The sequence below is a fragment of the Mirounga angustirostris genome, unplaced genomic scaffold (genome assembly GCF_029215605.1).
Source record: "Mirounga angustirostris isolate CCGP_5_RB_7025 unplaced genomic scaffold, mMirAng1.0.hap1 SCAF_7, whole genome shotgun sequence".
Taxonomy (NCBI): Eukaryota; Metazoa; Chordata; class Mammalia; order Carnivora; family Phocidae; genus Mirounga; species Mirounga angustirostris.
This window is the reverse complement of record NW_026991715.1, coordinates 13,039,165-13,064,183: the sequence shown is the minus strand read 5'-3', so window position 1 is coordinate 13,064,183 and position 25,019 is coordinate 13,039,165. Positions and strand designations below refer to the sequence as shown.

The 25,019-nt window shown below is 44.4% G+C and overlaps 1 protein-coding gene across 3 annotated transcripts in view; it reads left to right on the top strand.

Moving 5' to 3' along the window:
• SEMA6A (semaphorin 6A) overlaps positions 1 to 25,019 on the top strand; it is a 128,067-nt gene that overhangs the window by 60,365 nt on the left and 42,683 nt on the right. For all 3 annotated transcript variants that reach the window (XM_045891358.3, XM_045891348.3, XM_045891368.3), the window contains exons 2-9: positions 7,296 to 7,433; positions 9,647 to 9,764; positions 13,419 to 13,479; positions 14,467 to 14,529; positions 15,237 to 15,338; positions 21,005 to 21,095; positions 24,043 to 24,162; positions 24,847 to 24,935. In XM_045891358.3, coding sequence (XP_045747314.1) covers positions 7,334 to 7,433; positions 9,647 to 9,764; positions 13,419 to 13,479; positions 14,467 to 14,529; positions 15,237 to 15,338; positions 21,005 to 21,095; positions 24,043 to 24,162; positions 24,847 to 24,935 — 744 coding nt within the window. In that variant the 5' untranslated portion in view covers positions 7,296 to 7,333. The remainder of the gene's footprint in view (positions 1 to 7,295; positions 7,434 to 9,646; positions 9,765 to 13,418; positions 13,480 to 14,466; positions 14,530 to 15,236; positions 15,339 to 21,004; positions 21,096 to 24,042; positions 24,163 to 24,846; positions 24,936 to 25,019) is intronic.

The following is a 25,019-nucleotide window of genomic DNA, read 5'->3' as shown; positions in this document are numbered from 1 at the left end:
ATGGATCTAGAGGGTATTCTGCTAAGTGAAGTAAGTCAGACTGAGAAAGATAAATACCATATTTCACTTATATGTGGAATCTTAAAAACAAAATAAATGAACAAAACAAAACAGAAACAGACTCATAGGCACAGGAAACAAACTGTGGGTTATCAGAGGGGAGATGCGTGAGGGGGATGGGTGAAACAGACAAAGGGGATTAAGAGGTTCGCAATTCCAGTTATAAAACAAGTCAGTCGTGGGATGTAAGGTACAGCATAGGGAGGATAGTCAGTAATCTTGCAATAACTTTGTATGGTAACTACTCTGGTTGTGGGGATCATTTTGCAATGTGTAAGAACGTGGAATCACTATGATACAGACCTGAAACTAATAGGGTATTATAGGTCAGTTGCATGTCAATTTTTTTAAAAAAGAAAAAAAAACTTTAGAGCTAGAGCAATAAAAATGGAAATGTCATCCTTATTGTAAAATCCAACTATCTGAATATAATTAAGTGGTAACAACCATGGTCTCTTTGGCCAGGTTAGAACTACTTATGGGACTTGAACCCTGTCCGGAGGTTGAAACTAGGTGGTGTCACAGGCTGGGATTTCTCTGCTCTAGCTCAAGGAACTTGTCACAACAGGAGTGTCCTGGCTCAAAGTCCTTCCATGTCCTGTGCTCCCTAATCACCACATACCCACTCCCTTCGTCACTGGGGCAGAGTCACCTAGAATCAGACAATCTCGGAGCCTGGAAGAGTTCCAGAGGCCATTACATTTTATGTGCTTTCATTTTACAGGTGAGGAAACAGAGCCAGAGAGGCTACGTGACTTGCCTAGGGTCACCCTGTTAATGTGCCCTTCCTTCTTTTAATGACAGTGTGAATTATTGATTACCTTTAAAACTTCCTATGATGTCAGCAGAAAATGGGCTTTTTTTAAAAGAATTCGTGAAACACAGTAGTAAATGATTTACCTCATAAGAAAAAAAAAAAAAACCGCCACTACCATCATCTTCTTTATTCCTAGGACACATGTAGAGCTATTATCGAGAGTATTTTGCATTTGCGAGTCTCCAGATAAATTACTTTTCTCACTGTTACCACTTACTATTAAAACGTTCATTGGATGCCAACACTCTGGAAGACGGTACCCCCAGTTGTATCCATACAGCCAAGTCCAGGTGCAAGGGTAAGCACACTGTGCCCTGGTGCAGGGGTCCATAGCGTGTGGAGCAGCCCATGTGGGTCTCTAAAACAAGCAACATCCGTTCACACGTGTGTGCAGACATTGGGTCCCCCCAGGTTCACATGCTAAGACTGACATGCGTTATTCTGTTTTTTTGTTTTTGGTTTTTTTTTTTTACCTTATCTGCCGTGCTGATGTGCTTTTCCTGAGTGGCATGGAGGCTGCCCTCAGAGCCTTCGGGGGTCAGACAGGTGAGGTGAGCGGGTGACGAGGCTTCCTAAGACAATGGAAAGTGGTGGGAGTGTTTACAACTGGAGAGGCCTAGCCTGCTCTACTTTAGGCAGCCACCGCTCTGCTCCAGAGTGTGGGCCATGTGAAATGTTGGCCAGCCAAGGCAGATCCCTGATTTTTCTTTTTTTAAGAAGTCAGAAAGCCAGAGTTGTATGTTAAAGCTATTTTTTTTTTCCTGAAATGTTGGCAACTTAAATTTAGGTTTTTTTCTGCTCTGTGAGCCAAGCTTTGGCCAAGTCCTACCAGTTTATGAGCCTGAGTAGAATTTTCCAGGGCAGGCTTTGGGGGAATGGCTGGGCAGAGGATTGGGGTTAAGCATGGGTGCTGCTCTGGCTGCATACGCTTAGGCTTGTCCTGACTCCCAAGTCCTCGTGGCACTTACAGAATTAACCTGATTAATCAGAAGTAAGACGCGGCAATTTGTGACCTCATCCTCTGACTTCATAATCATTCCCAGTTCTGGTGACATCCCCTTTGCTTCAATGCTTTGCTGACACAATAACAAGGGTATGCAGGAGGGAGGTGGGTGGAAGCCCCAATCACTGAAAACATTTGATTATTTTAAAATGCAATCATCCTGGGTGCTGGGTGGCTCAGTTGGTTAAGTGACTGCCTTCGGCTCAGGTCATGATCCTGGAGTCCCGGGATCAAGTCCTGCATCGGGCTCCCTGCTCGGCAGGGAGTCTGCTTCTCCCTCTCCCGCTCCCCCCCTTGTGCTCTTTCTCTCAAATAAATAAATAAAATCTTTAAAAAAAAAAAATGAAAAAAAAATCCAAGTATGGATTTTGTGATGCATTTAGTGTTGACTTGAATATTTGTCAGATGGACCTTTTTTCCCTCTCTTCCAGACAGGACTCCTGTGACTCGTCACTGTTGTTCTGTGTTAGTGCCAGGTGCTTTTCCATCACTCAAGAACATCAGTAAAGCCAGGGCACCTGGGTGGCTCAGTTGGTTAAGCGACTGCCTTCGGCTCAGGTCATGACCCTGGAGTCCCGGGATTGAGTCCCGCATCGGGCTCCTTGCTCAGCGAGGAGTCTGCTTCTCCCTCTGACCTTACCCCCTCTCATGTACTCTCTCTCATTCTCGCTCTCTCAAATAAATAAATAAATCTTTAAAAAAAAAAAAAAGAAGGGGCGCCTGGGTGGCTCAGTTGGTTAAGCGACTGCCTTCGGCTCAGGTCATGATCCTGGAGTCCCGGGATCGAGTCCCGCATCCGCCTCCCTGCTCGGTGGGGAGTCTGCTTCTCCCTCTGACCCTCCCCCCTCTCATGCTCTCTCTCTCTCTCAAATAAATAAATAAAATCTTAAAAATAAATAAATAAATAAAATAAAATGCAATCATCCCCACGAATGCAGTCACAGGATTTTCAGACAGACTCCCTTGCAGCCCCTTTTGTTCGGCCCTCAATCTGGAATACTGAGGGCTGGTTTCCTGGCCAGTCAGCGTCCTGCACAGACCATTCAACTCACGGCAGCCTGTGGCCACAACACCATTTGCACACCGCGGCTCTGTTAACTCAATTTGGTCTTAAAAACTGTGAGGGGAAAATTACAGAAGAGAATTTTTATCTGGGCTGAGAGCGTGTAGTAAGTCAACACAATTCTCGCCCATGTGACTCAGAGTAAAGTCATGTAATTTATTTTAGATGAATCCAAATAGAGCTAATAAATTCGCCCAGCAGATGCCCTATTAAAATTAAGAAAGCTCTTAAGGTTTTCCACAAATACTGCAGGGTTGGGGAAGAGGAGGATTATAACTTTAGAGTAATGGTGGATTTTATAAGGCCATTTCTCTTTAGGCTAAGAAGAGTGGAAAGTTGAGACAATAAGATGGGAAATTCAGGCCCAAGGAGCTGACTTTTGAAGTAAATGTTTTTGTTTAGAATTAACCTCATGTTGACAGTCTCCCCACTATCTAATTGTCTGGGTATCTGCTGAAGTCTAAGTCCAATTTAGCCTATGTAAGCACGGTCATGGAGAGGGAAACCAGCAAATGGCTACAGAAGCCTAGAAATACGCTGTATGTGGGTAGCGCTGCTCAAAGTCTTAAAAATTCCTCAAACAACCTCTTTATTTGTTTTTTGGGGGTTTTTTTAATTTTATCATGTTATGTTAGTCACCATACAATACATCATTGGTTTTTGATGTGGTGATCCACGATCCATTGTTTTCGTATAACACCCAGTGCTAAATGCAGTACTTGCCCTCCTTAATACCCATCACCGGGCTAACCAATCCACCCTCCCTCCTCCCCTCTAAAACCCTGTTTTTTTCTCAGAGTCCATAGTCTCTCATGGTTCATCTCTCCCTCCAATTCCCCCTCCCCATTTTTCCCTTCCTTCTCCTAATGTCCTCCATGCTATTCCTTATGTTCCACAAATAAGTGAAACCATATGATAATTGACTTTCTCTGCTTGACTTATTTCACTTAGCATAATCTCCTCCAGTCCCATCCATGTTGATGTAAAAGTTGGGTATTCATCCTTTCTGATGGCTGAGTAATAGTCCATTGTATATATGGACCACATCTTCTTTATCCATTCTTCTGTTGAAGGGCATCTCGGCTCTTTCCACAGTTTGGCTATTGCAGACATTGCTGCTATGAACATTGGGGTGCATGGCCCTTCTTTTCACTACATCTGTGTCTTTGGGGTAAATACCCAGGACTGCAATTGCTGGGTCATATTTTTAAATTTTTGAGGAACCTCCACACTGTTTTCCAAAGTGGCTGTTCCAACTTGCATTCCCACCAACAGTGTACGAGGGTTCCCCTTTCTCCACAACCTCTCCAACATTTGTTGTTTCTTTCCCTGTCCATTTTTGCCATTCTAACTGGTGTAAGGTGGTATCTCAGTGTGGTTTTGATTTGGATTTCCCTGATGGCTAATGGTGATGAACATTTTTTCATGTGTCTGTTAGCCATTTGTATGTCTTCTTCAGAGAAGTGTCTTTTCATATCTTCTGCCCACTTTTTGACTTGATAATTTGTTTTTTGGGTGTTGAGCCTCAAACAACCTCTTTAATTGCAGTAGCCCAGCTAGCTCCAGAGTTTGAAATTCAGAGGCAAGTGCCTGTTTGTTTTTTGTTCTCTGAGGCTCGAGGCATGTCTGTATCACTGTGGTCTTAGCGGGGAGACCCAGCCCGCATTCTACAGGTTGGGAAATGACAATGTGATTGATTTGGGATCTCTCCACAAAGTAATCATTTCAACAAGAAAATACATTGTCTACGTATTTACAAGGGTTAGAGCCCAAAGTTGTGTAGGAAGGGAATAATACATCAAAGCCTCGGCTGAAGACAACTGTAAAGTGTTCGTGTGGACGGCCCAAGGTACTGCCAGAACGCTTCCTCCCATATGATGTACATGTTAACAACCTGATGATATGATGATAGAAAGACACATAAAACAGCTATTTTTCCTGGCACGGAGCCCTGCTGTAAACCTGGAGATATTTAAATACCCCATTGCAGCCACGGTCCTGGCTACATGTAAGGATTAAAGGAAGCCATTGGAGTGCAGAATAGGTTTCTTCTGCAAGCATCACCCTGCCTGCCAAGTTTTGGGGGTGGTGCATGGTGCATCCACCCCATGCAATCTTAAGATGGGAACCACGAAACTTGGGAGATACAATAAAATAGCAGGGCTCTGTCTCGTTGGCATGTAGGACGTTTGTACGAAGACGAATGCCAACTGGGGAAGGCCAGCGACTCATGTGGCATGTCGAGACAAATTAATCTTTAAAAGTATACATATATTTCCCAAGATTTCTAAAGGACTGAGAATCAGCGTTCTGAGTCTCCATTATTCTTCCATTACATGGGGCAAACTCTCTGAGGTAGTCTGCTTCTGTATTAGGCTATAATACGGTTCCTGAGCCCTTGGTAAATGTTGCCACTTCCTCTTGCCCCGCTTGCTTTCTCATCTAAAATGTAACAGCTGACTGGGATCTGGTTTATGTCTTACTTGCTCCTGTGACTACTTTCTCCTCTTTAGTGTTCTACTGAACAGATGCCATGAGAAACAAACAAGGGGACCTCAGGGCTTCTTCCCTTTGGGTTCAGAGTCTCCGGAATAGGAAGAACTGGCAAATGAATGACTGAGTCGACGATCGCTTTTAACCTGTCTATAAATACATGTTTATGTCTCTTGGTAATGGATTGCCCTTGTGAGCAAGTCATCATTTAGAGTTTAATTCTAATCTCCACACCAGAGATGGAGATACGGAATTGCTTGGGCTTTTCTCTCAAGCTCCCTCTTTTTCAAGATAAAGCAAATTAATTCATGTGTACTTTTCAACTGAAGGAATGATTAAGACCCAGCTGTGTCTGTGAAATTTTAAGTTGTGGTGCAACACTCGGGACTTGTTAATGCTTTTTTTGGCATGAAGAAGAGAGACATAACTATCTAATATTAAGTGTTCTAAAAAGCATAAGTTTGTTTGCCAAATTAACTTTCAAAGACACCTAAGTTACTAAGTTTGACTTTTCTACACACAAATCTTAAATGATTGATGGACTACTGTAAAATAGCTTTGTTCAACAAAGATCATCTTTGGCAGGCTACTTCAAAGGCTTTACCACTCTAGAAAGATGAAAAGATATCCTCATTTTACATTATTTCCCTTACAGATCAACACTTATTTGAAATATGCCTGAGAATTATGTGATATTTACTGTATTATGAGCCTGCCTTCACTGTATTCAAATAGCAGCCTCACATAGGATTACTTCTACTTCTAAGATTTAGGAGCATTTCCTACACATAAAGAGCATCTTGAAGAACATACAGCTGGGCAGAATAGTGTATCTGGCATTACTGTTCCACCAAGGTAGTATGTGACACTAAAATATACAGATAGAGAGTTTTTTTAATCAACAATACCATTTCAGGGGCGCTTGGGTGGCTCAGTCGTTAAGCGTCTGCCTTCGGCTCAGGTCATGATCTCAGGGTCCTGGGACTGAGTCCCGCATCGGGCTCCCTGCTCAGCGGGGAGCCTGTGTCTCCCTTTGCCCCTCCCCCCCCCATTTCTGCGTTCACGCTCTCTAATAAATAAATAAAGTCTTTATAAAAAATACCATTTCAGGATGTGGTTTCAGATTCTCCCTATAGTATTCTTCAGTATCTAAAAGGACCCATTTCTTTCTTTTTAAACATAGATTGTGTGATTTTATGTCTAAGGTCATTCTAGAATTCCATCTCTTTGGAATTATGTAAACCAAGGGTGAACATTTCAACTACGGGGTCAGGCAGGTAACAGAAATTAGCAAAGAGGGCACATTGGGGGGGTTGGCGCCTGAAGGGAACAGTCATTTAGGTCAATATGTCAGATATTCTGATTTTTATTAGAAACCTTTTTTTTTTTCTAATATTGGCAACCACTTCAAATTTTTGAAAGATCCGGAGCTAGACAAACAAAACACGTCTGAGGGATGGCATGCTGCCGTAAGCCTGCTGAGAAGAAAAGTATTTACATTAAAAAGAAAAAAAAATGCTTTCAGTCCATCCACACTTTTTGGAATGCTGTTTCACAACTGTGAAATAGCCACTTATGATGGCCTTAAAATGGCTAGGACAGAGGAACTAATAAAGCTCTGGGTCATGTGTTCGGGAGCAGCTTTGCAAAAGGGCTCAGATGCACCGGGAAGCAGGGTGCAGTGGGTAATGGATACAGGTTTCTTATGTAAAACACAATAATCCGTGAATTCACAATGGAAAAGATATGAAGCAGAGACCCCTTTTCTCTTAAATTTATCTTCAAGGCCATTTCATTTTATGGAAGTGAATAAAGCTGACTTGCAAAAAAAAAAAAAATCCTTCTTTGCTCTTTGGCAGGGTGAAGTAGAGAAATAAAGTCTCCCCGCTGAACTACTATGAGGTCAGAAGCCTTGCTGCTATATTTCACACTGCTACACTTTGCTGGGGCTGGTTTCCCAGAAGATTCTGAGCCGATCAGTATTTCGCATGGCAACTGTAAGTATCCACAATCACGTTGTCATTCTCTCCCTCTGTGGGCATCTCAGGCTGCATCAACCAGCTAAACACCCAACATTTTCTAAAATTTAATAAAATAGACCTGTTAGTAGACGACAGAGGGGTCTTGTCAAATTGGGGAGATGGCTGTTCTGTAACTCCGTTAAATATTGTTGTGGCAACACGTGTGTGTGAACATGCGTGTGAAGATCTGAAACGTTCCTCAAGTACCTCTGATGAAGTCTCAGGCCACTAAAAGGCCATCCTCAATCATGCCCAAAAACCAGCCATGGGAGAACATCTCTACCATCTGGGTATCGCCCGGAGTGCACATTCTCACGTGTGGTTAACGCATGGGCATTGTTACACAATGAGAATGGGAAAGAAGATGACTGTTTTGGAGTACTTAGGGACAAAAATTAACTTTTCTTTTAGACTTAGAAGTAAAAAGTCTGTTGGACTCTGAATTCACAGAGGACCTATTTTAACTATTTATAACTGTCTTTTGACCTCCGCTTCATTGTCAAAAGGGTAGAAAGCCACGTGATTAAGAGTTCAGTTGACTACTCAAGAGGGAAAGTCCTACCTGTGTGCGGGATCAAACAGCCCATGTACCACTTCTTTTCTTTCCCTCCGAAAGACAAAATGTTTTATCACAGTAAAGGTGAAAGGGAGCCCTTTTACCCAAATATCTATTTTCCCAGTAGCCATCCCAAAACAAACTGAATAAACCCTAAGGAAAGTATTTAGCATCTATAGGGGATACTAAGGAGATCCATCAATGTGTGGCTTTCTGCTGGACAGTCCCTGAAAAGGGAAATAATTTCACATGAAGGTGAGCTGGGAAGACCTGGCACAGCAGTGAGCAAACAAAAGTCAGGGCAGGCTCAAGGACCCAAGAACTGTGTAGTTCAAAATCACTAAAGTGGTGGTCCACCTGACTCAAGGTAACAAATCTTAATCCGCATTGATTAATCCCCATTTGGGACGGGTATTCTATCTCTGGTGCTCTGTAAAGAAGAGTCCCCAGGCCAAGTATGTGCTGCTGAAAATGAAATGTCAATGGACACTCCAATCCTTGACAGTAGAGGGACAAGAATTGTCTTAGCAAGCTCCTTGATAAATGGGCAAATGAAATCTCAGAGCGTGCAGGGGAAAGCACAAGATAATCCCATACCAAGCTTGACTGTGAGTCAAATATACCAAGGCTCCCTGATACCCACTGTGAGTAATGCTCAGATACTACAGGGGATTCAAGTGTAGGGGTCTGAGCAGGAATCTGTGAATGGGTTTCAAGTCATTATTTACAACTCACCCCACCCCCCAAAAAAACATTTTTAAATATGACTCATCCTTCTTTCCTTCTGAGTTTCTTTGGAGGACTGCCAGTGCTCTGGACAGTGTAGGTTTAAAGGCAGAGAGATTTTTGAAATGTAGGTATTTCTAAAGGTCAGATATTATTACAAATTGCCCGCTCTCAGCTAGAGAGAACTGTAGGAAAGCAGAAATATGTTCATTGACTCTCCAAGTCAGGGAAAATTCCAGATCACCCGACTGGCTACACTCCGTTTGACCCTGTCCTGTCAAAGCCCCAGCTTCTGTGAGATTAGCCAATTGCTTAACTCAAGAGTGAACTTCCCACAGTTCCTAGAATGCCAACCAACCTAGCGGGGCTGCCTTCAATAGGAGATTATTCCAACTGGACGCCTGTGGAGACTGTATTTTTCTTCTGGCTCCTGGACGAGGGTTCTCGCCTCCAGACCACATTGCCTTTGTGGTGACTGATGGGAAAGCTGCTTTGAAATAGTTTTGTCCGGAGACAAGATCTTTGGCAGGCTGCCCCCCAGGCTTAGAGCTCTAAAGAAGATGAAAAGAAAACTGGAAGAAAAGAGCACCTTCATGTAAAGGGTTCACTTGCAAGTTTAATCCCCCTCCCCTGCAAAAAGAGGGACAAGTCAGAAATTGTGACACGGAGAAAGAGAGGTCCAGGCTGATTATCATCTGGAAATGAGACTGTAACGTGATTGTCCTCACAGAGCACCCGTCTGTCACAGGCCTTCCTAAAATCACAGACTCCTTGGAAATGGAGAGTGGTGGCATGGACTGACTTAAGAACGGTTTTCTTTTTGGGACCAGCCCCCTTCCTCTCCCTGCCTTGTTGATTCTTGGCTTGATTTCCTCTCCCTCTCTTGCCCCATCTTTTCTTTTCACAGATACAAAACAATATCCGGTGTTTGTGGGCCACAAGCCAGGACGGAACACCACGCAGAGGCACAGACTGGACATCCAGATGATGATGATCATGAATAGAACCCTCTACATTGCTGCTAGGTGAGGGGCCTTTTGCTCACGTCTACCCTCAGAGGTGGGGGTTCCACAGTGATCTTAACCTGGGTCTCGACTGACTAATCACTGCACACTGGGAAGAAGAAACAGAAATTATGTCTGTGATACTTGCATGGCTGTGAGCATAGATAAGGAACAGGTCAATAAGAACCGTGCTTCATTCTTCTAAAGCACTTAGGTGTTCTCAAATGACAAGCTATGCAACATCAACCAAAAACCGTGGGCCACATTACAGTATCCTGCGAGTACCCCACAACACGTCTCAGGGAGCAATGCCAAAGCCCTTTTCAACGATTTTACTTCACGAATACGTACATGGTACATACTAGTTGTATGTGCTAAGTTTTTTTATAAATGTTCATCCATTCAGTCCTGGAAAAGAACCCTAGTTCAGTGAAGGAGCTATTACCTTCATGTCTTTAAGGAAGAAACCCAGGGTGAGAAAGGTGAAATGCCTGGACCAAAATGACAAAGGCAGGGTTTGAAGTGGGGTGGCCTTGCTCTAGAAGCTGGGCATTTACTCCCGGTCCTGGGCAGCCTACTGAGGAGGAGAGGTGGTCCTATCTGTCCTGGCAATAACTTTCTACTAGCTTGTGCCCATGAACAAAGCCAGTGTGGGTATTCCTTAGCAAGTGTTCCACTGAGGCCCTCAGTAGGTACCTCGCTGGTAGAATATCAGGTCCTTCTTTTTTTTTTTTTTTTTTAAGATCTTATTTAAAATTTTTTGATAGAGAGAGCACGAGCGGGGGTAGGAGCAAAGAGAGAAGCAGACTCCCCGCTGAGCAGGGAGCCCAACGCTGGGCTCCATCCCACGGCCCTGGGATTATGACCTGAGCCGAGGGCAGATGCTTAACTGACTGAGCCACCCAGGCGCCCCTCATCAGCTCCTTTTTAAATATCATTTTTAGATCCCTAAATGTAGCAGGGCTGGAAGATTACATTTGTAGTCAATTATCTATAGGCTGGTCAAAACAAATGATTAAACACTGGATCTGTGAGAAATAGGTTGAGTCAAGAATCTTCTATGAATGATTCACTCTGCAATTGAGTCTCTAGGGAGAAAAACAGGATAACGGACCTCGTACCTGATGATTTAGTGTGGGTGTGGACTGCAGGTCCAGGGTGGCACCTGAGTTAGGAGCCAAGTGTTATGCAAACTTAAAAGAGACCATTATCCCAGCTCGTTAAAACCCAGACAGCGTTATCCTAACCCTACCCCCACCCCCACCCCCAATAAAGGAGAAATATAAGGGAAAAAAGGAGAGAAACACATTCATGGTTTTAAAACTCTACAACAGACTTGCCTTTTGTTAAAGGTCAAATTTGTAAGACCCCCGGCACTGACCTGTTGGTTTCCACTCTACACACGGCCACTTGCCTTCGTACCTACCCTTGGGAAAATTCCCGAAGGAGTTTCCTGGCTACCATGTTTAGGGTCTCTCCTCTCCCTTCAATTTCCCAACACTGCCCAGAGAGATCCAGGTTCCTGAGCAGCAAGTGACACGATGTAAAGCCCAATCCTTCCCCCAAGCTCAAACCACGGCAACACAATTCAGTTTTGCTCACTGGAGCTGGGGCGGGGGTGGGGGGTGGGGGGGTAAGAGGAAGAAGAAGTCCTCGGATTAAGTCAGTTTGTGTTCAAATAACTGAATTCAGTTAAGTACAGCTTATGAATCCTGGGATATACACATGGGCAGGTGGGAATAACTGTCCACTCCGGCCTTAGGTTTAGCATAAAGCACGGTTTCTGTTTGCCGAGCAATGTGATCTCCTGGATATTGAAAAAGATTGCAATAGTCCAAAAGATTTCATTCACAGATTTCTATTTTTAAAATAGGCTTCCCGGTTCTTCCAGACAATTGGTGTCAGCCATCAGAAACCAAGTCCCATCCAGAACCCAGAGACTGAGTGAGCCTTGATGGCAGGAACCCCTTTCAATTCTGCTTTATTACTATCCATTTTGAAAATTCTTTTTTTGTTTGTTTGTTTAATCTCTAAACTGCTAATTAACATAAACAGGCCATGCCAGAAAGGGGCAATCCCAGAGCTTTCTGAGGAATTGCCAGTGCATATTAATCAGCTGTTAATTTACAATTTGTATATTCAGCTCCTACTTAAAGTTTTCAGGGGAGGGAGGGCAAGGAAAAACCTAGAGTCATCTCAAACCTGATACCAAAGTAATAGGCAATGCCGTCCCAATAATGAGCCCAACCCACAGCGCCACCAATAAAGGCAAACAAGTAATAAACGAATGCAATAAAACTGCCTTGAAATTAAAGGGCAGGGTGATTCTGGCTCCCTACGGAGGTTCCAAGAACTTCCCACTTCAGCAATTTACAAAACCAGGCTCCCCATTCTCCCCCCTCACCACACACACACACACACACACACCCGGAGGCTCAAGCAGGGACACACACACACACACACACCACCCACCCCCGAAGCTCAAACACTCAGAGTTGCAAGGAAATTTTATAAGCCAACCGCCTTGCCCCCAACCTTTATTTTCACATGAGAAAGCCTGTTTTTATTTGTTTTTCTCTGTTGTACTTTGCCTAAAACAGTAGCAGATTTCCAAAGAAGGTAGGAGGAGGGAGAATTAAAGTGAATCCTGACAGCAGATCATTCCTTTTCTTTTTTCTTCCCCACTCCCTCCACTTTCTCTTAAGTAATGAGGGGGCCTGAAAGTCTACATGGGAGCCTTGAGGTCCTGGTTTAAAGCTGTGGGTAATTTTCCAGCCCCAGGACTTCCTGCGTTTTAGAAAAAGTCAATGTTATTTCAAGGGAAAATGAGCTGTTTTGCTTTCCCTCGCTAGCCCCCCATCTCCCCAGTTGAGTGAGTTCCCTTTTCTTTCTTCTGAATTCCAGACAAAAACGCCCTTGTGCTCAGCTCACACAGAAGGGGATGTTTAAATATAGCCCCACACCTGAGCTGCTGATTCTGTTTCTTCCCTTCCAGGGGGAGATTGGCAGCAGATCGTAAAGGCAACCAAATTCTCAGCAAAACAGGAAGGTGAACAGAAGCAAGAAATGTAAACTTTAGCTCAAGTACATTTTAGACCTTAATTGACCATCACTGTGTGAAGAAAACAGTGCTTTCTGGAAATAATTTCACTGTTATCGTCTTCCATCTTGTCAACCACATCATCAAAGTGAAGGCTGGAAATAAGTTTTGTACAGAGAGAAACAGCCAGAGATGAGCTTTTTGTTAGCCCCCATGATGAACGAATGTGGTTTGTTGCATACCAAGTGTTTGGAACATGGATTTGAAGATACTGAAAAGGCATGGGGAAACCCACCTGTGTTCTGGTTTTTGGGTCAATTTAACTTTCAAAGTCCTCTCTCCTGAGCTATGTACATACAGGCATTCTAGTGCTGGTATGAGTGGGACAACAGCAAAGTTCTCATAAAAGGTGCCCCTTTCAGCAAGATGCCATGATTTGTCAGAAGTTGCAGAGTGTGATCGAGAGGCATCTCTTGCAGGCTGAACTGTTCCCTTTTTCTTGCATGCGGACGTTTCTTTTCTAATAACGTAGATATGGATTTATCTGCCTTGAATGAGATACACACTCATTCAGGAGAAAATTAACTGTCTTGACTCCTGCGTTTGACACTGTATCAATTTCTCATTGTTTACAGGGACCATATTTATACTGTTGATATGGACACCTCACACACAGAAGAAATTTATTGTAGCAAAGTAAGTAGTTTTAAAACCATCTTTCTAAAATGAAGGGCTTTAGGATAGTTCTTGAAGAGAAAACGTATTTCACATGCACTAAATGAGATGACATGGCTAATAACTGGGAATGATTTGGAACATTTTTTTGCAATCCTACAAATTTGGGGCGAATCCCTGTTTGGAAACAGCTATCTACTTCATAGTTTATTCACCAAATATGTGTGCCTGTGTACTTTGGAGTTTTAGGTCATCTCCAAATTCCTTTAATAAAATACTACCATGTTTGTCCAGGAAAATATCAGTTTTCATATGTAAAATTCTGCCCCACAAATGTTTCAATGTTACATTTCCATGTCTTGCAGTATTAAGTTTGATTTGCCTGTTGTGGCTCAGCAACCTGATCATTAACCACTTCAGACAGACATAAAATATAACCTAAGTTTCCCCTCTAACTCCACATGGAGGTATTTTAGTTAATAAAATCTGCCACAGAAGTAGAGGATCCCTTCAGTCTATGAATTTACGTGGAGTGGAACCTGAATTAAATCTTTGTCCACTCAAAGTGAATGTCCCCTTTATGTTTAAGTAAATGACTTCCATATTTTAAGGGGAAAAAGCATGCTTTATGAAAAGCGATTTATCAACTGAAAGGAAAGGGCAAGGACGTGTAGTTTATCAAAATGAGTGTCATTTAGCAAGTTGATTTGGATATTTTATGAGAAATCTCCACACTGTTGTTTGTTCTTCTTTCCTTTTCTCCTTCCTCTTTATCTCAAAGAGAAGAAGATCATTCTGTAGTTTAATGAATAGATAGGAGTTCAAAATTAAACGAACGGTTCCCATCTCTGATCTTTTGTTGTGATGGTGAATTAATCATGGAGAAAGGGTGCGGAAAGCTTTCAATAAATATATGTTCAGCCTCCGTCTCCCCAAGGGAACTCTTACTTCTAAAATCAAATGCAACCACCTCTGGGCTCTAATTGATTTCTTTCTTGATCCCTGCAGAAACTGACATGGAAATCGAGACAGGCTGATGTAGACACATGCAGAATGAAGGGAAAACATAAGGTAGGCAATTTTCATTTCTCCTGCAGCTGCCACTTTGGGTTAAGTTTTTGACTGTTACCTCCAGCTGTAGACCATGATGTGGAATGGATCGTGCTAGTCCCTTTTCCCCCAGTAATTGCTTTTTCCATCAGCTTACTGAAGGCTTTAATTTGCAAAAACAGTTTGCTTTTAATGTGATGAAATATTACGACAGCTGCTAGGACTGCATCATGAACTACTGAGGGACACTGGGGATTATGGACACCAAGTTGGCTGCCCCAACTCTTCTGAGCACTCTCTTCGGTAGCCCCACACGCAGACCAGAGTCCTCGGGGAGGCTGAAGAAGAGCTCAGGACAAAGCTGCTGCAGACAGACGGGGGTTTGTGCCTTTAGTCCCAGAACAACATAAAAACACACTTCAGCCAGGAGCCTTGCCCATCAAGGGACCCTGGGACATCTGGCATTAAAATTAATATGATGGGAGGCTGGCACTTCCACACTCGTTCTCTCTGTGCTGTGCTTTTAGTTTCTGTTAAAAAAAAAAAAAAAGCCATTGTCGTCAACGTCATCTTTTGGTAAACATCAGAAGGAGCTCGACTTCTTAAGCGGGGGAACTCTGCAGCCACCTTCCTTTCTAACCTTGCTGTCAGCAGATGGTGGTAGATGGTGAAGGATGGGTTTTTGTATTGGACGGACTGGATACAAAAGAGTTTGCGTTATTTTTCAGGATGAGTGCCACAACTTTATTAAAGTCCTTCTAAAGAAAAATGATGATACTCTGTTTGTCTGCGGAACTAACGCCTTCAACCCTTCCTGCAGAAACTATAAGGTAAATGCGGTTTTGTCAGTTGGGGACCACGTGGGCTGGAGGTAATCTGTGATTTAATGTGATTGTACCTGCAGCAGCCTAAGAGGGGTAATTCAACACCATCTGGGTTCCTCTCCCTCGTTGGACTTAATGTACTCCTCCACATGAGTGATCCTAAGCAGGCTCCTAAGCTTCCTGTTTGTGCAGGATTGACTGACACATCTTTAAGGAGCCTACCCAGCAAAGTTAGTTTCTCTAAGACCCTATTCTTCATTGTTCGGAACTCCAACAGACTTTTCCACGTGTATCGTGTGGATTTCCCCTCCCTCCCTTCCTCTTTCTCCCTCCAACCCCACCATCTCCTCTCAGCACAAAAACACACTTGGGTTGTGAGTGATTCCTATTTTAAGAGGTATCTCAAAAGCGTGCCACTGGAAACTGTGGACTTTCTTCCAGGAGAGATTTCTAAGACCGCAGAAATTTAATTCCATTTAGCACTCAGCTTACCTGACGGTGGCCTTACCCACTGTGGCCTTCATGCAAGGGAGCATTAACAACTCAAGTTAGTTCTGAGCAGCGGACAGGTGCTGCTGAAGTAGCAGGAGCAGAGGTGGCCACGAGCTAAGGTCTTGGCTTCACATCTGTCAGCTCCCCTTGCCCCTTCTTTCTGCCACAGCCCTTCTTTCCGCAAACACGTACTGCGTTTCTCACATGGCCAGGCACTGAGGCTGTAAGGCCGAAGAGGAGGCCTCCACCCTTAGGGAAGCCAGACAGGGAGAAGAGAAATATCATTCCATGGGCCGCTACCACGGCGACTCAATGCGGAGCATTATGGAAGCACAGCAGAAAGGCGCTAAGCTTGGCCAGAGGTGAGGAATCAGAGAAGGCTTCTAGAAGGAAGTAGATGACCCCTCTCTTCAGATGCTCCCTGCTGCTGTTCTCACATAGGGAACATGAATGCCCCCAGTCCAGGAGACACCCTCAAGCTCTGTGACTGTGCACGACCTGACCCAGTGCCTCCCAACAGGTGCTCCACTCATTTGTGTGGGGTACACAGTGGGTGAGAAGCCTAACCTTTGTTTTAAAGAAGTAGACGTTAGCCGAAGGAAGAGAGAAGGGTATGGTAGGCAGAGGGAACGGCATGAACAAAGGCACTGAGAAAGAAACAGTCTGTCGAGCTTGAGAAACTTCCTTTGGGTCTGAGTGCTGGACCCTGAAGTGACAATAACTGAGTAGAGGCTGGACAGGTAGGGGGCGATGGGGATGGGGACGAAGGGAGGGGAACAGATTCGGGAAAAACCAGTAGGATTTAAGAACTGATAAGCAGGGGCGCCTGGGTGGCTCAGGCGGTTAAGCGACTGCCTTCGGCTCAGGTCATGGTCCCAGGGTCCTGGGATCCAGCCCCGCGTCGGGCTCCCTGCTCTGTGGGGAGCCTGCTTCTCCCTCTCCCTCTGCTGCTCTATCTCTCTGAAGGGTAAATAAATAAAATTTTAAAAAAAAAAAAGAACTGATGAGCAGCCCAGGATAAGGAGAGGGAGGGGTTGAGAATGACTGCAAGGCTCTCTTGGGAAAGGGGATGGATGGAGCTGCCAGCATCTGGGACGGGGAGTAAGAGCAGAAGAGCGCTGGGGCTCGTGGGGGCCGGCTGTCTTACCCTCATGCTCATCTTCTATCTGACACTTAGAAGTGGGCCCCAGCAGGGCCCGGATTAGGGTGAGGCAAGGGAGGCATGCGCCCCAGGCACAAAATGTTAAGGGGTTCACCAAAAACATTCAGTATCAAGGTAAGGTCAGTGATATTTTTAATGCAGTACTTTTCAAAATCTAAATTAATGTAAAAAACACTATCCTAAAATAGCAAACTTTTTTTTTTAAGATTTTTTTTTTTTTAATTTATTTGACAGAGAGAACACAAGCAGAAGGAGAGAGAGGGAGAAGTAGGCTCCCTGCTGAGCAAGGGGCCCGATGTGGGACTTGATCCCAGAACCCTGGGATCATGACCCGGGCCGAAGGCAGCCGCTTAACTGACTGAGCCACCCAGGCGTCCCAATAGCAAACTTCTCAATAATGACAGGATCTATTCGGTCTGTAGCAGGCAGTCGGGCCAAACATTTCCTCTCGCCAGTGACAGCGTACAGCTGACGTTTTGACTCTAATTCTCCCACTTAATATTCCATCCCTGTTTGTCATTGTTTAGGACTCATTCAGATTAATGCTTTTCACAATTCCCAACCAATTCCCTAGCTGGAAAGCTATCTTTTATGACAAACAACAGGTCTTCTTGGCACTGTGATACACAGGCTGGGGGAGGTCTAGCTCATTCTTCCCACACGTGTTCCATTCCCCGGGACGCCTCACCTGTGTGGTGAGACTGTCACCTCTCGCTTGTTCCAGCCACACCTGCAGAGACCCGTTCGGGAGCCTGGGCCTCTCAGAAACCACACACAGGATGCTCTTCCCGCACAGTCCTGTATGTCTGCCTGGGCAGTGCTCAGAGAAGTGGGTTTCCAGACTCCGGGCAGAGCAGGACTTTGTGGATGATGTGAGACAAGAATGTAATTGGCTGCAGGAAGAATGGACAGTCTCTCCTTTCCCCTCTCATAAGGGCTTTTTATGAACAGATCAGGACTATAGGTTCAAAGCAAAAATAATAACCAGTCTTCCCCCACTCCGCCCCCCCCAAAAAACCCCAAGTCTCTTAGTGCAGAAGCATCAAGTTGATTATACTAACTTGAAGCAGGAGGGTGACAAATTTTTGGTCTCTACCTCTACACCATGCCCCAATTTACACAGTTTTAAAACAGAAGCAAGCTGAATGTAATAGAAAGATTAGAGCCCCAAATAAGATTATCTGGGGAAGAATTCCATAGGCCACCCACTATAAATCTAAAACTACACTCAATGTCTTTTCCCTCCTGCTCTCTAAACCCCTTGAACTTGTGCAAAAAGTCAGGCTGGTTCTTAGTATAATTACCTGTACCCTCTGGTGATTTAATTTCCAGGGGCTGCTGTTAAGTCTGAGATTTGGAGACTACCACAAGGATTAGTTCTAACTTCATGGAAAGAGGATTTCACCATGGCATTGTTTTGTCTCTGGACCTTTCCAGAATCACAAACCGAAACATTAATACTTCACTGCTTCTTGCCTTTGACTTGCTATAGCTACGGTTCTTTTTTTTTTTTTTTTTTAGAAGTAGGTACATTTAATAACATAAATCCCCCCTTGTATATTGTCTCCCCATTGCCAAGATTACAGCATGCACTGCTGGGGATAAAGGCATTTCCACTGCATCACTGTGTACTAAGCATTATTTTTGGATACTTGCCAGACCCATAGACCACAAAGTCTGTGACAATTCAACACGATGCTCTTATTGGGATAAAATATGTATTTAAAAAAAAAAAAAAACCTTTCATAAAAGTATGCTGAGGGCGCCTGGGTGGCTCAGTTGGTTGGGCGACTGCCTTCGGCTCAGGTCATGATCCTGGAGTCCCTGGATCGAGTCCCGCATTGGGCTCCCTGCTCGGCAAGGAGCCTGCTTCTCCCTCTAACCCCCGCCCCCACCATGTACTCTCTCTCTCTCTCTCTCATTCTCGCTCTCTCAGATAAATAAATAAATCTTTAAAAAAAAAAAAAAGTATGCTGAAGGGAGAAGAGTGCATTTAAAGGATGTCTCACCTGAACATCTTTCCCCTAAAAATACATGTTTTTAATACAAATGCTACTGGGATTCTCAACAAGTTTGAACAGATAGGATGGGCTTCAATAGGAGCTATCTCGAAGCAGTTACAGAAGTTCTGTCATATCCCTGAAACCGTTTCCTGGGGGTTGAGGGCAAAAAACACGACTGGACAACACTACCAGCCACTCAGTAAGCACCTCACTCCTCCTGCACAACGACTCCAAACAGCTTGATTTAAGGGCCCTGACTCTGTCCCTCTCAGTGGATCCTCCCTGGGCCCCAGTGCTGTCTCAGGCTTCTCTTCTTCCAGTTTCGTATCTATAGTCAAACCAGGTAACTACCAGTTATAAACAAGATACCCTCAAACCACAAAAAGAAGACTGAACCACAGAGGGTTATAAAAACATTAATGACGTGGAGGAGATAATTTTATGGACTCTGGTACTGAGCTGTAAATGCTAGGGAGATCCCATGGTGTAAGGAAAAAGACCACACGGTAGAAGGCAGAAACCACCGAATCACTGGTCAAGGTAGGCCAACCTCTGACTAACGTTAGGGGCTGGCCAAGAGAAGTGTCGTTCCTGCTCACATCACAGTTGAGTGCAGATCAGTGACAGAGCGTCTGCTCCACTAGGTTATGCAGACGGCTTTATCCTGCTCCTACCTCTGCCGTCTCCTAGGATCTTGGGATTCTGGACTGGATCCTTTGTATCTAGCGGGGCGGAAGATAGAGCAAGAGTGGAGGACACTGTAGAGGCAAGACCTAGAGGTGGCACATACCCTTCCACCCCCATTCTGTGGGCCAGAGCTCCTTCCGTGATCACACCTAACTGCAGGGAAGGGTGGGAAATGTAGTTCAGTGTGAAGTGGAGGAAAGGGAAACAGACTTTGGTGAGGCTTTACCTCACTAGCAAGGCTTTAGCACACCCACAAATCCTGTGAAGCTAGGTGGGTAACTTGCAGGAGTAAGCTAAGCAGGGTATACGTATACTTTGTGGGTAAAGAGGCCTCGGTCCTGGAGACCATATGCTTGTTTGAAGAAAATAGCAGGGTGGTCATTATTTCGCTTACAGCTGGTTGCTGCCACTTGGGTAAAAAAAAGGCTTGAATTGACTTTTCCACTTGCTCAAAAATAAGAAATCAGGTTTCATTTACAATCTCCTTATTTTAAAATAGAGCTCAGTTTTTCTTTTTTCTTTTCATTCTCTCTCCCTCCCCTCCTTCTTTCTTTCCATACGAAGATGGCCAAACAAACCTCCCTGACAGGCCAGTTATAACCTCCAGCATGCAGGAACAAGGCACGGGGTGAGCACACATGTGGATGTCAAATGGCAGCCCCACTGCTGACCGCCTTTGACTTGTGTGAGCCCCTCACCTTCTGGACCTTTCCATCTGATCTACATGATTGGAGGCTGGGACAGGTTTCTGAAGTTGGTGCAAAAGGCCACCTGAGTTTTGCTTGCATCAGTGTTTCTGCACCTCTCCTGACACCACACTCTTCTGCCAGCTAGCCACAGGAAGAATTCCAGTGTCTTCTACTGGGATTTAACCCACAAAGGCAGGGCTCCTCAGGCAAAACAAAAACCAAAGCCTGAGATCATTCTCTACAGAGTTTATGACTCAACATTAAATTCAGAGGCAGTGGGGGAGGAAGAGAGGAAGTTTCCCCAGTGATTGCCTTAAAAATTCCTTTTCCAAAGAAAAGACGCTTATTTCTAGGCTGTTCCAAAAGGATATGGGAATCTATTTACTATAACGGTTAAGAGTCAAGGAAACATGACTGAATCTCAGACTCTCCTAGCTGTAGAACCTCGGACAAGTGAGTTCATTTCTCCAAAGCTCAGTTTCCTCATCTGAAACCAAGAGACATATCTCAGAGGGTATTTGAGGATGCTTTGCACTATGCATATGAATTACTTAGCACGTTAAGTGCTTTATAAATATTATTTGCTATGACTACTGTTGGTTGTTATTGTTCCTAATGAAGTCCCATTATTTCATTTAGATGGATACTCTGGAACCTTCTGGGGATGAATTTAGTGGAATGGCCAGATGCCCATACGATGCCAAACACGCCAACGTTGCACTGTTTGCAGGTAAACCACTTGATTTCTTCTCGTTGCATTTGCCCTCTCGCACCTGTTGCTGTCAATCTGCTCTGGAGGATTCCCCAAGTCACAGCTGTACTTTGATTCTCTGGTGAATACCATAATTAACAATGCCTTTTCCGTTTGAAATTCACATAGAAATTGTACTTCTGCTTCATACAAGGAGTCTCCACCACCCTTCCCCGGGCCTGTCTGCCTTAGAAAAGGGATCGCAGCTTTGCACTGAATGTGCAACACGTTGTATAGGGCATGTTTGGGTTCACATAATCAAAGATCCTGCCTCGAACTGCCAGTGTAGATTGATTACTCAAGGTAGGACTGACTTTGGGGCTGGGAGGATTCAATGGCTCAGTAGCGTCATCTGGGACACAGGGCCTTTTCACTTCTCTGCTCTCTTTCAATTCTTTGTCAGAGAGGGATGGGCGGCTCTCACAAACACGGGGTGGCCGCCAGCTCCAGTTAGGGCTACGTGTGTTCTTGTCCACATCTAGAAGGGGAAAGGGAGGAGACAAGGTAAAGCTGCAGGAAGATCTCCAAGCAGGGAGGCCACCTGCCCACAAGTTTCCAGCAGACACCTCAAATATCATTGACCTGATTAGGGTGCGTGCTTCTCTCTGATGGAAAGATAATAGGGGGATGGGGGGATGCGGATCAGCTTAGGGTGATGCATACTCCTCATCCTCTCCCTTTCCTTTCCCTGCCAAGGATAGAAAGCAGCAGCAACTAAGCCATCATCTTCAGATTGGAATTCTCCTGTATATGAGTGTGTGAGTGTGTGTGTGTGTGTGTGTGTGCGCGTGCGTTTTAATTAGGAATTTATTTAGGAATTCATTGCCAGCTGTGTGGAGGTGGGTGTGGGGAGAAGTGTTGGTATAATAGTGATTGTTATAGCATGTAATAAAGCAGTTAGCTATAATTTCCATCACAACAGCTCAAAACTGGCACATCCCAGCTCGATGAGGAACTTTAGAGTTTTGATTATGAAACAAGCTTAGCTCCTTGAACCCCATCCTCAGTACCATGCATTTGTGAGCCTCAATCTACAGTCCCAGAGTGGAGATGGCTTGTGCCAAGGAGGGTTCCTCAGGCTCTCCCCCGACATTAGAGCGCGGTATCAGGGGGATGCTCAGCTTTGTAAAAAACAGTCGTGTAAACCTGTCTAGTCAGCATGAGCAGGAGCAAGGCCAGGCAAAGAGTACCTCAGTGTGTAACTTACGCTACAGCACCTTCCTAACACTTGAACCTGCTGGTACCATGGAGGATGTGGGCCACCATGGAAAAGTTAACTGTCAAATAAGGGGGGGGGGGGTGCATCAGAGTAGTGGCTCAGGCCACCAACCTTCCAGGAACCTTCCAGGAGCTCCACCGAGCAAGGCCCGTGAGGCAATACTCTGAATACCCCTCCTCCTCCCCCGACAGGTATACTTGGAGAGTTAGGAATCTCATAGAAGCTCAGCCCTTATTAATAGAAGATCCTTGTTGCAACTAAAATGGTTGTCATCTTAGCAAGAGTAGCAGAATAGTGCTCTGTCTTATAAGTAAAAGTTCTGGTGAGATACCCAATGTTGAATGCAAAACTAAAAGCGTAATGGGAAGCAGATGGAAAATACACACACGCACACAGACACACGCTGCCCTCCCACTGCCCCCCGCTACGTGGCATAACTGCATGACCTGGGGCTCTGACTGATTCTTTAAGAAAAGCTGTGATTTTTGTAGACATGTGTTTATCAATAGCTAGGTTTGCCATCTGTGGTTCCAATCTAACCAGTCAACATTTATTGATAGATGGCTGTTAATAATGCAGATGTCAAGACAGCTCTAACTTGAACCTCAGCAAATTTCAGTTATTTTTAGGCCAAAAGGAGACATCGAGAACTTTGCTTAGATCTGTTGGGATAAACTTTTCTAAAAAAACCATGATGCTTATCCCGCCAGTGGAAGAGCTGAAATGGTTCTGTAGTGTATATAAGCCACTCGGACATAAAACTGATGAACGTATCCACTAAAAACGAACCAAGGAAGTACTTTTTTTATTTTGAATGTAATTATTGTTTCTGTTCCACATACTGCATAGATTTTACTATTCCAGAAGATCCTATTGGATTATTTGTACACAGGATGTTTATTAATCCAGGAAAAGAGCCAAAAGCATTAGGGATTAATCTTCAGCCTTCTTCATGCTCTTCTGCCTTAGATGGACCCTAAAGTGCATCTCCCAAAAGGCACGAATCTCAAACGAAGGCCAGGCTCAATGGGGTCACCCCTTCCCCTTTTTTCCTTGCTCTGGTGTCTCCAATGTCAGAATGTTTTCGGCTTAGGACTTTGAAATACTGAAGCAAGTATCTTTTCTTGAGGCTCCACGGGCAGGGTGCAGTGGCTCTCATGACTGAAGTAGGGAGAAGCAGTGAGTCCCATGATCAAAGGAGCAACTTAGTCAACTTCTTTTTGCTTCTGAAACCCCTTTCTCTGACTCCCCTCACCTGCCGGGGCTAAGGACTCCCATCACTTCTCACACTTACAATTTCTGGTGATACGATCAGCTTCTAGCTCTCCCTGGGCCCCCACCTAATCCAGTTTGCCACGGCATGGTGGCATTAGCAGTATCCAAGGGGCCTTGGCCTTGAGATTCCAGCCAAGGTCCATCTAATCAAGTGAAGCAAACAACATTTTTCATTTGCCCTCTTCCCTGAGCTGCTGCTGCTTAGAAATTGCCATGCAATTTAAAAATGAAAAAATGTTTCATCTCTCAAGATCCTAATTTAAAATGGTTAGGAATGTGGGCCAAGTATTTTCCCAGCGACTCTTGGGTTTTTCCCAGTTGTCCTATCTCATTTGCCTGATGTTGGAAAGCAGTCCGGGGGATGTCTCTATTACTCCCCCATGCCCACTGCCTTGCTCCCACCCCGTTCACCTCTTTTCTTTTTCTTCTAAGATGGGAAACTATACTCAGCCACAGTGACTGACTTCCTTGCCATCGATGCAGTCATTTACCGGAGTCTTGGAGACAGCCCAACCCTACGGACCGTCAAACATGATTCCAAATGGTTAAAAGGTGAACAAATAATTAAGAGGAGGAGGGGTGTGAGGGGGAGATATGTAGCTTGAGGGAGATTTAGAGCCTGGACAGACCAGACCGTAGTTTCATGTTAGTAATGGCTTCTGACAGACAGGAAGGTTGCAGCGGCATCTTTTGCCCAAACTGATTTCTTTACCTCCCCCTTTCACTTCCCATGAGTTTCTGGAGTATTAACACAACGACCAGTGCCACTACAAAAGAATACAGTACATTCATCTTTCCTGCCTTGAGCTCTCGTTTCAGAGTCTAACGTGAAAAGAACTGAATGTTTCATTCATGGAAGGGAACGGGACTGGAGGTGTTGGGGAGCAGGAAAAGAGCTATTCACAACCGTGAACGAGTCAGGGTTCACAAGGAGATGTGTACAAAATCCTTTCTGCAATACAGGCATTCCATTGTGGAAAATAAAATTAGAGACATACGAAATTCATTTATTCTTCATTGTTCATTGCCACCACTTCTGAAAGATAGAATTTGTAGGCTCAAGTGCCTTCTGGAATCACCAGCACTTGCACGTGTGGTCCTTAGAAATGGTTCGTGTTAACCCCATGTCTAATGGCCCTACACTTTTAATTAATATCATGTCTCTGGTTGCCACTGATTTGAAGTTCTTTTAACTCTGTGTGACATGTCCCCAATTAAAATGCCATTTGCCCACAGAACCATACTTTGTCCAAGCAGTGGATTATGGAGACTACATCTACTTCTTCTTCAGGGAAATAGCAGTGGAGTACAACACCATGGGAAAGGTAAGGCGGATAGAAGTCTCACTCAGACCAATGTTGTGAATGACCTTGAAAGAAGGGCCTGAAATCTAATCCCAAGGTCATCAT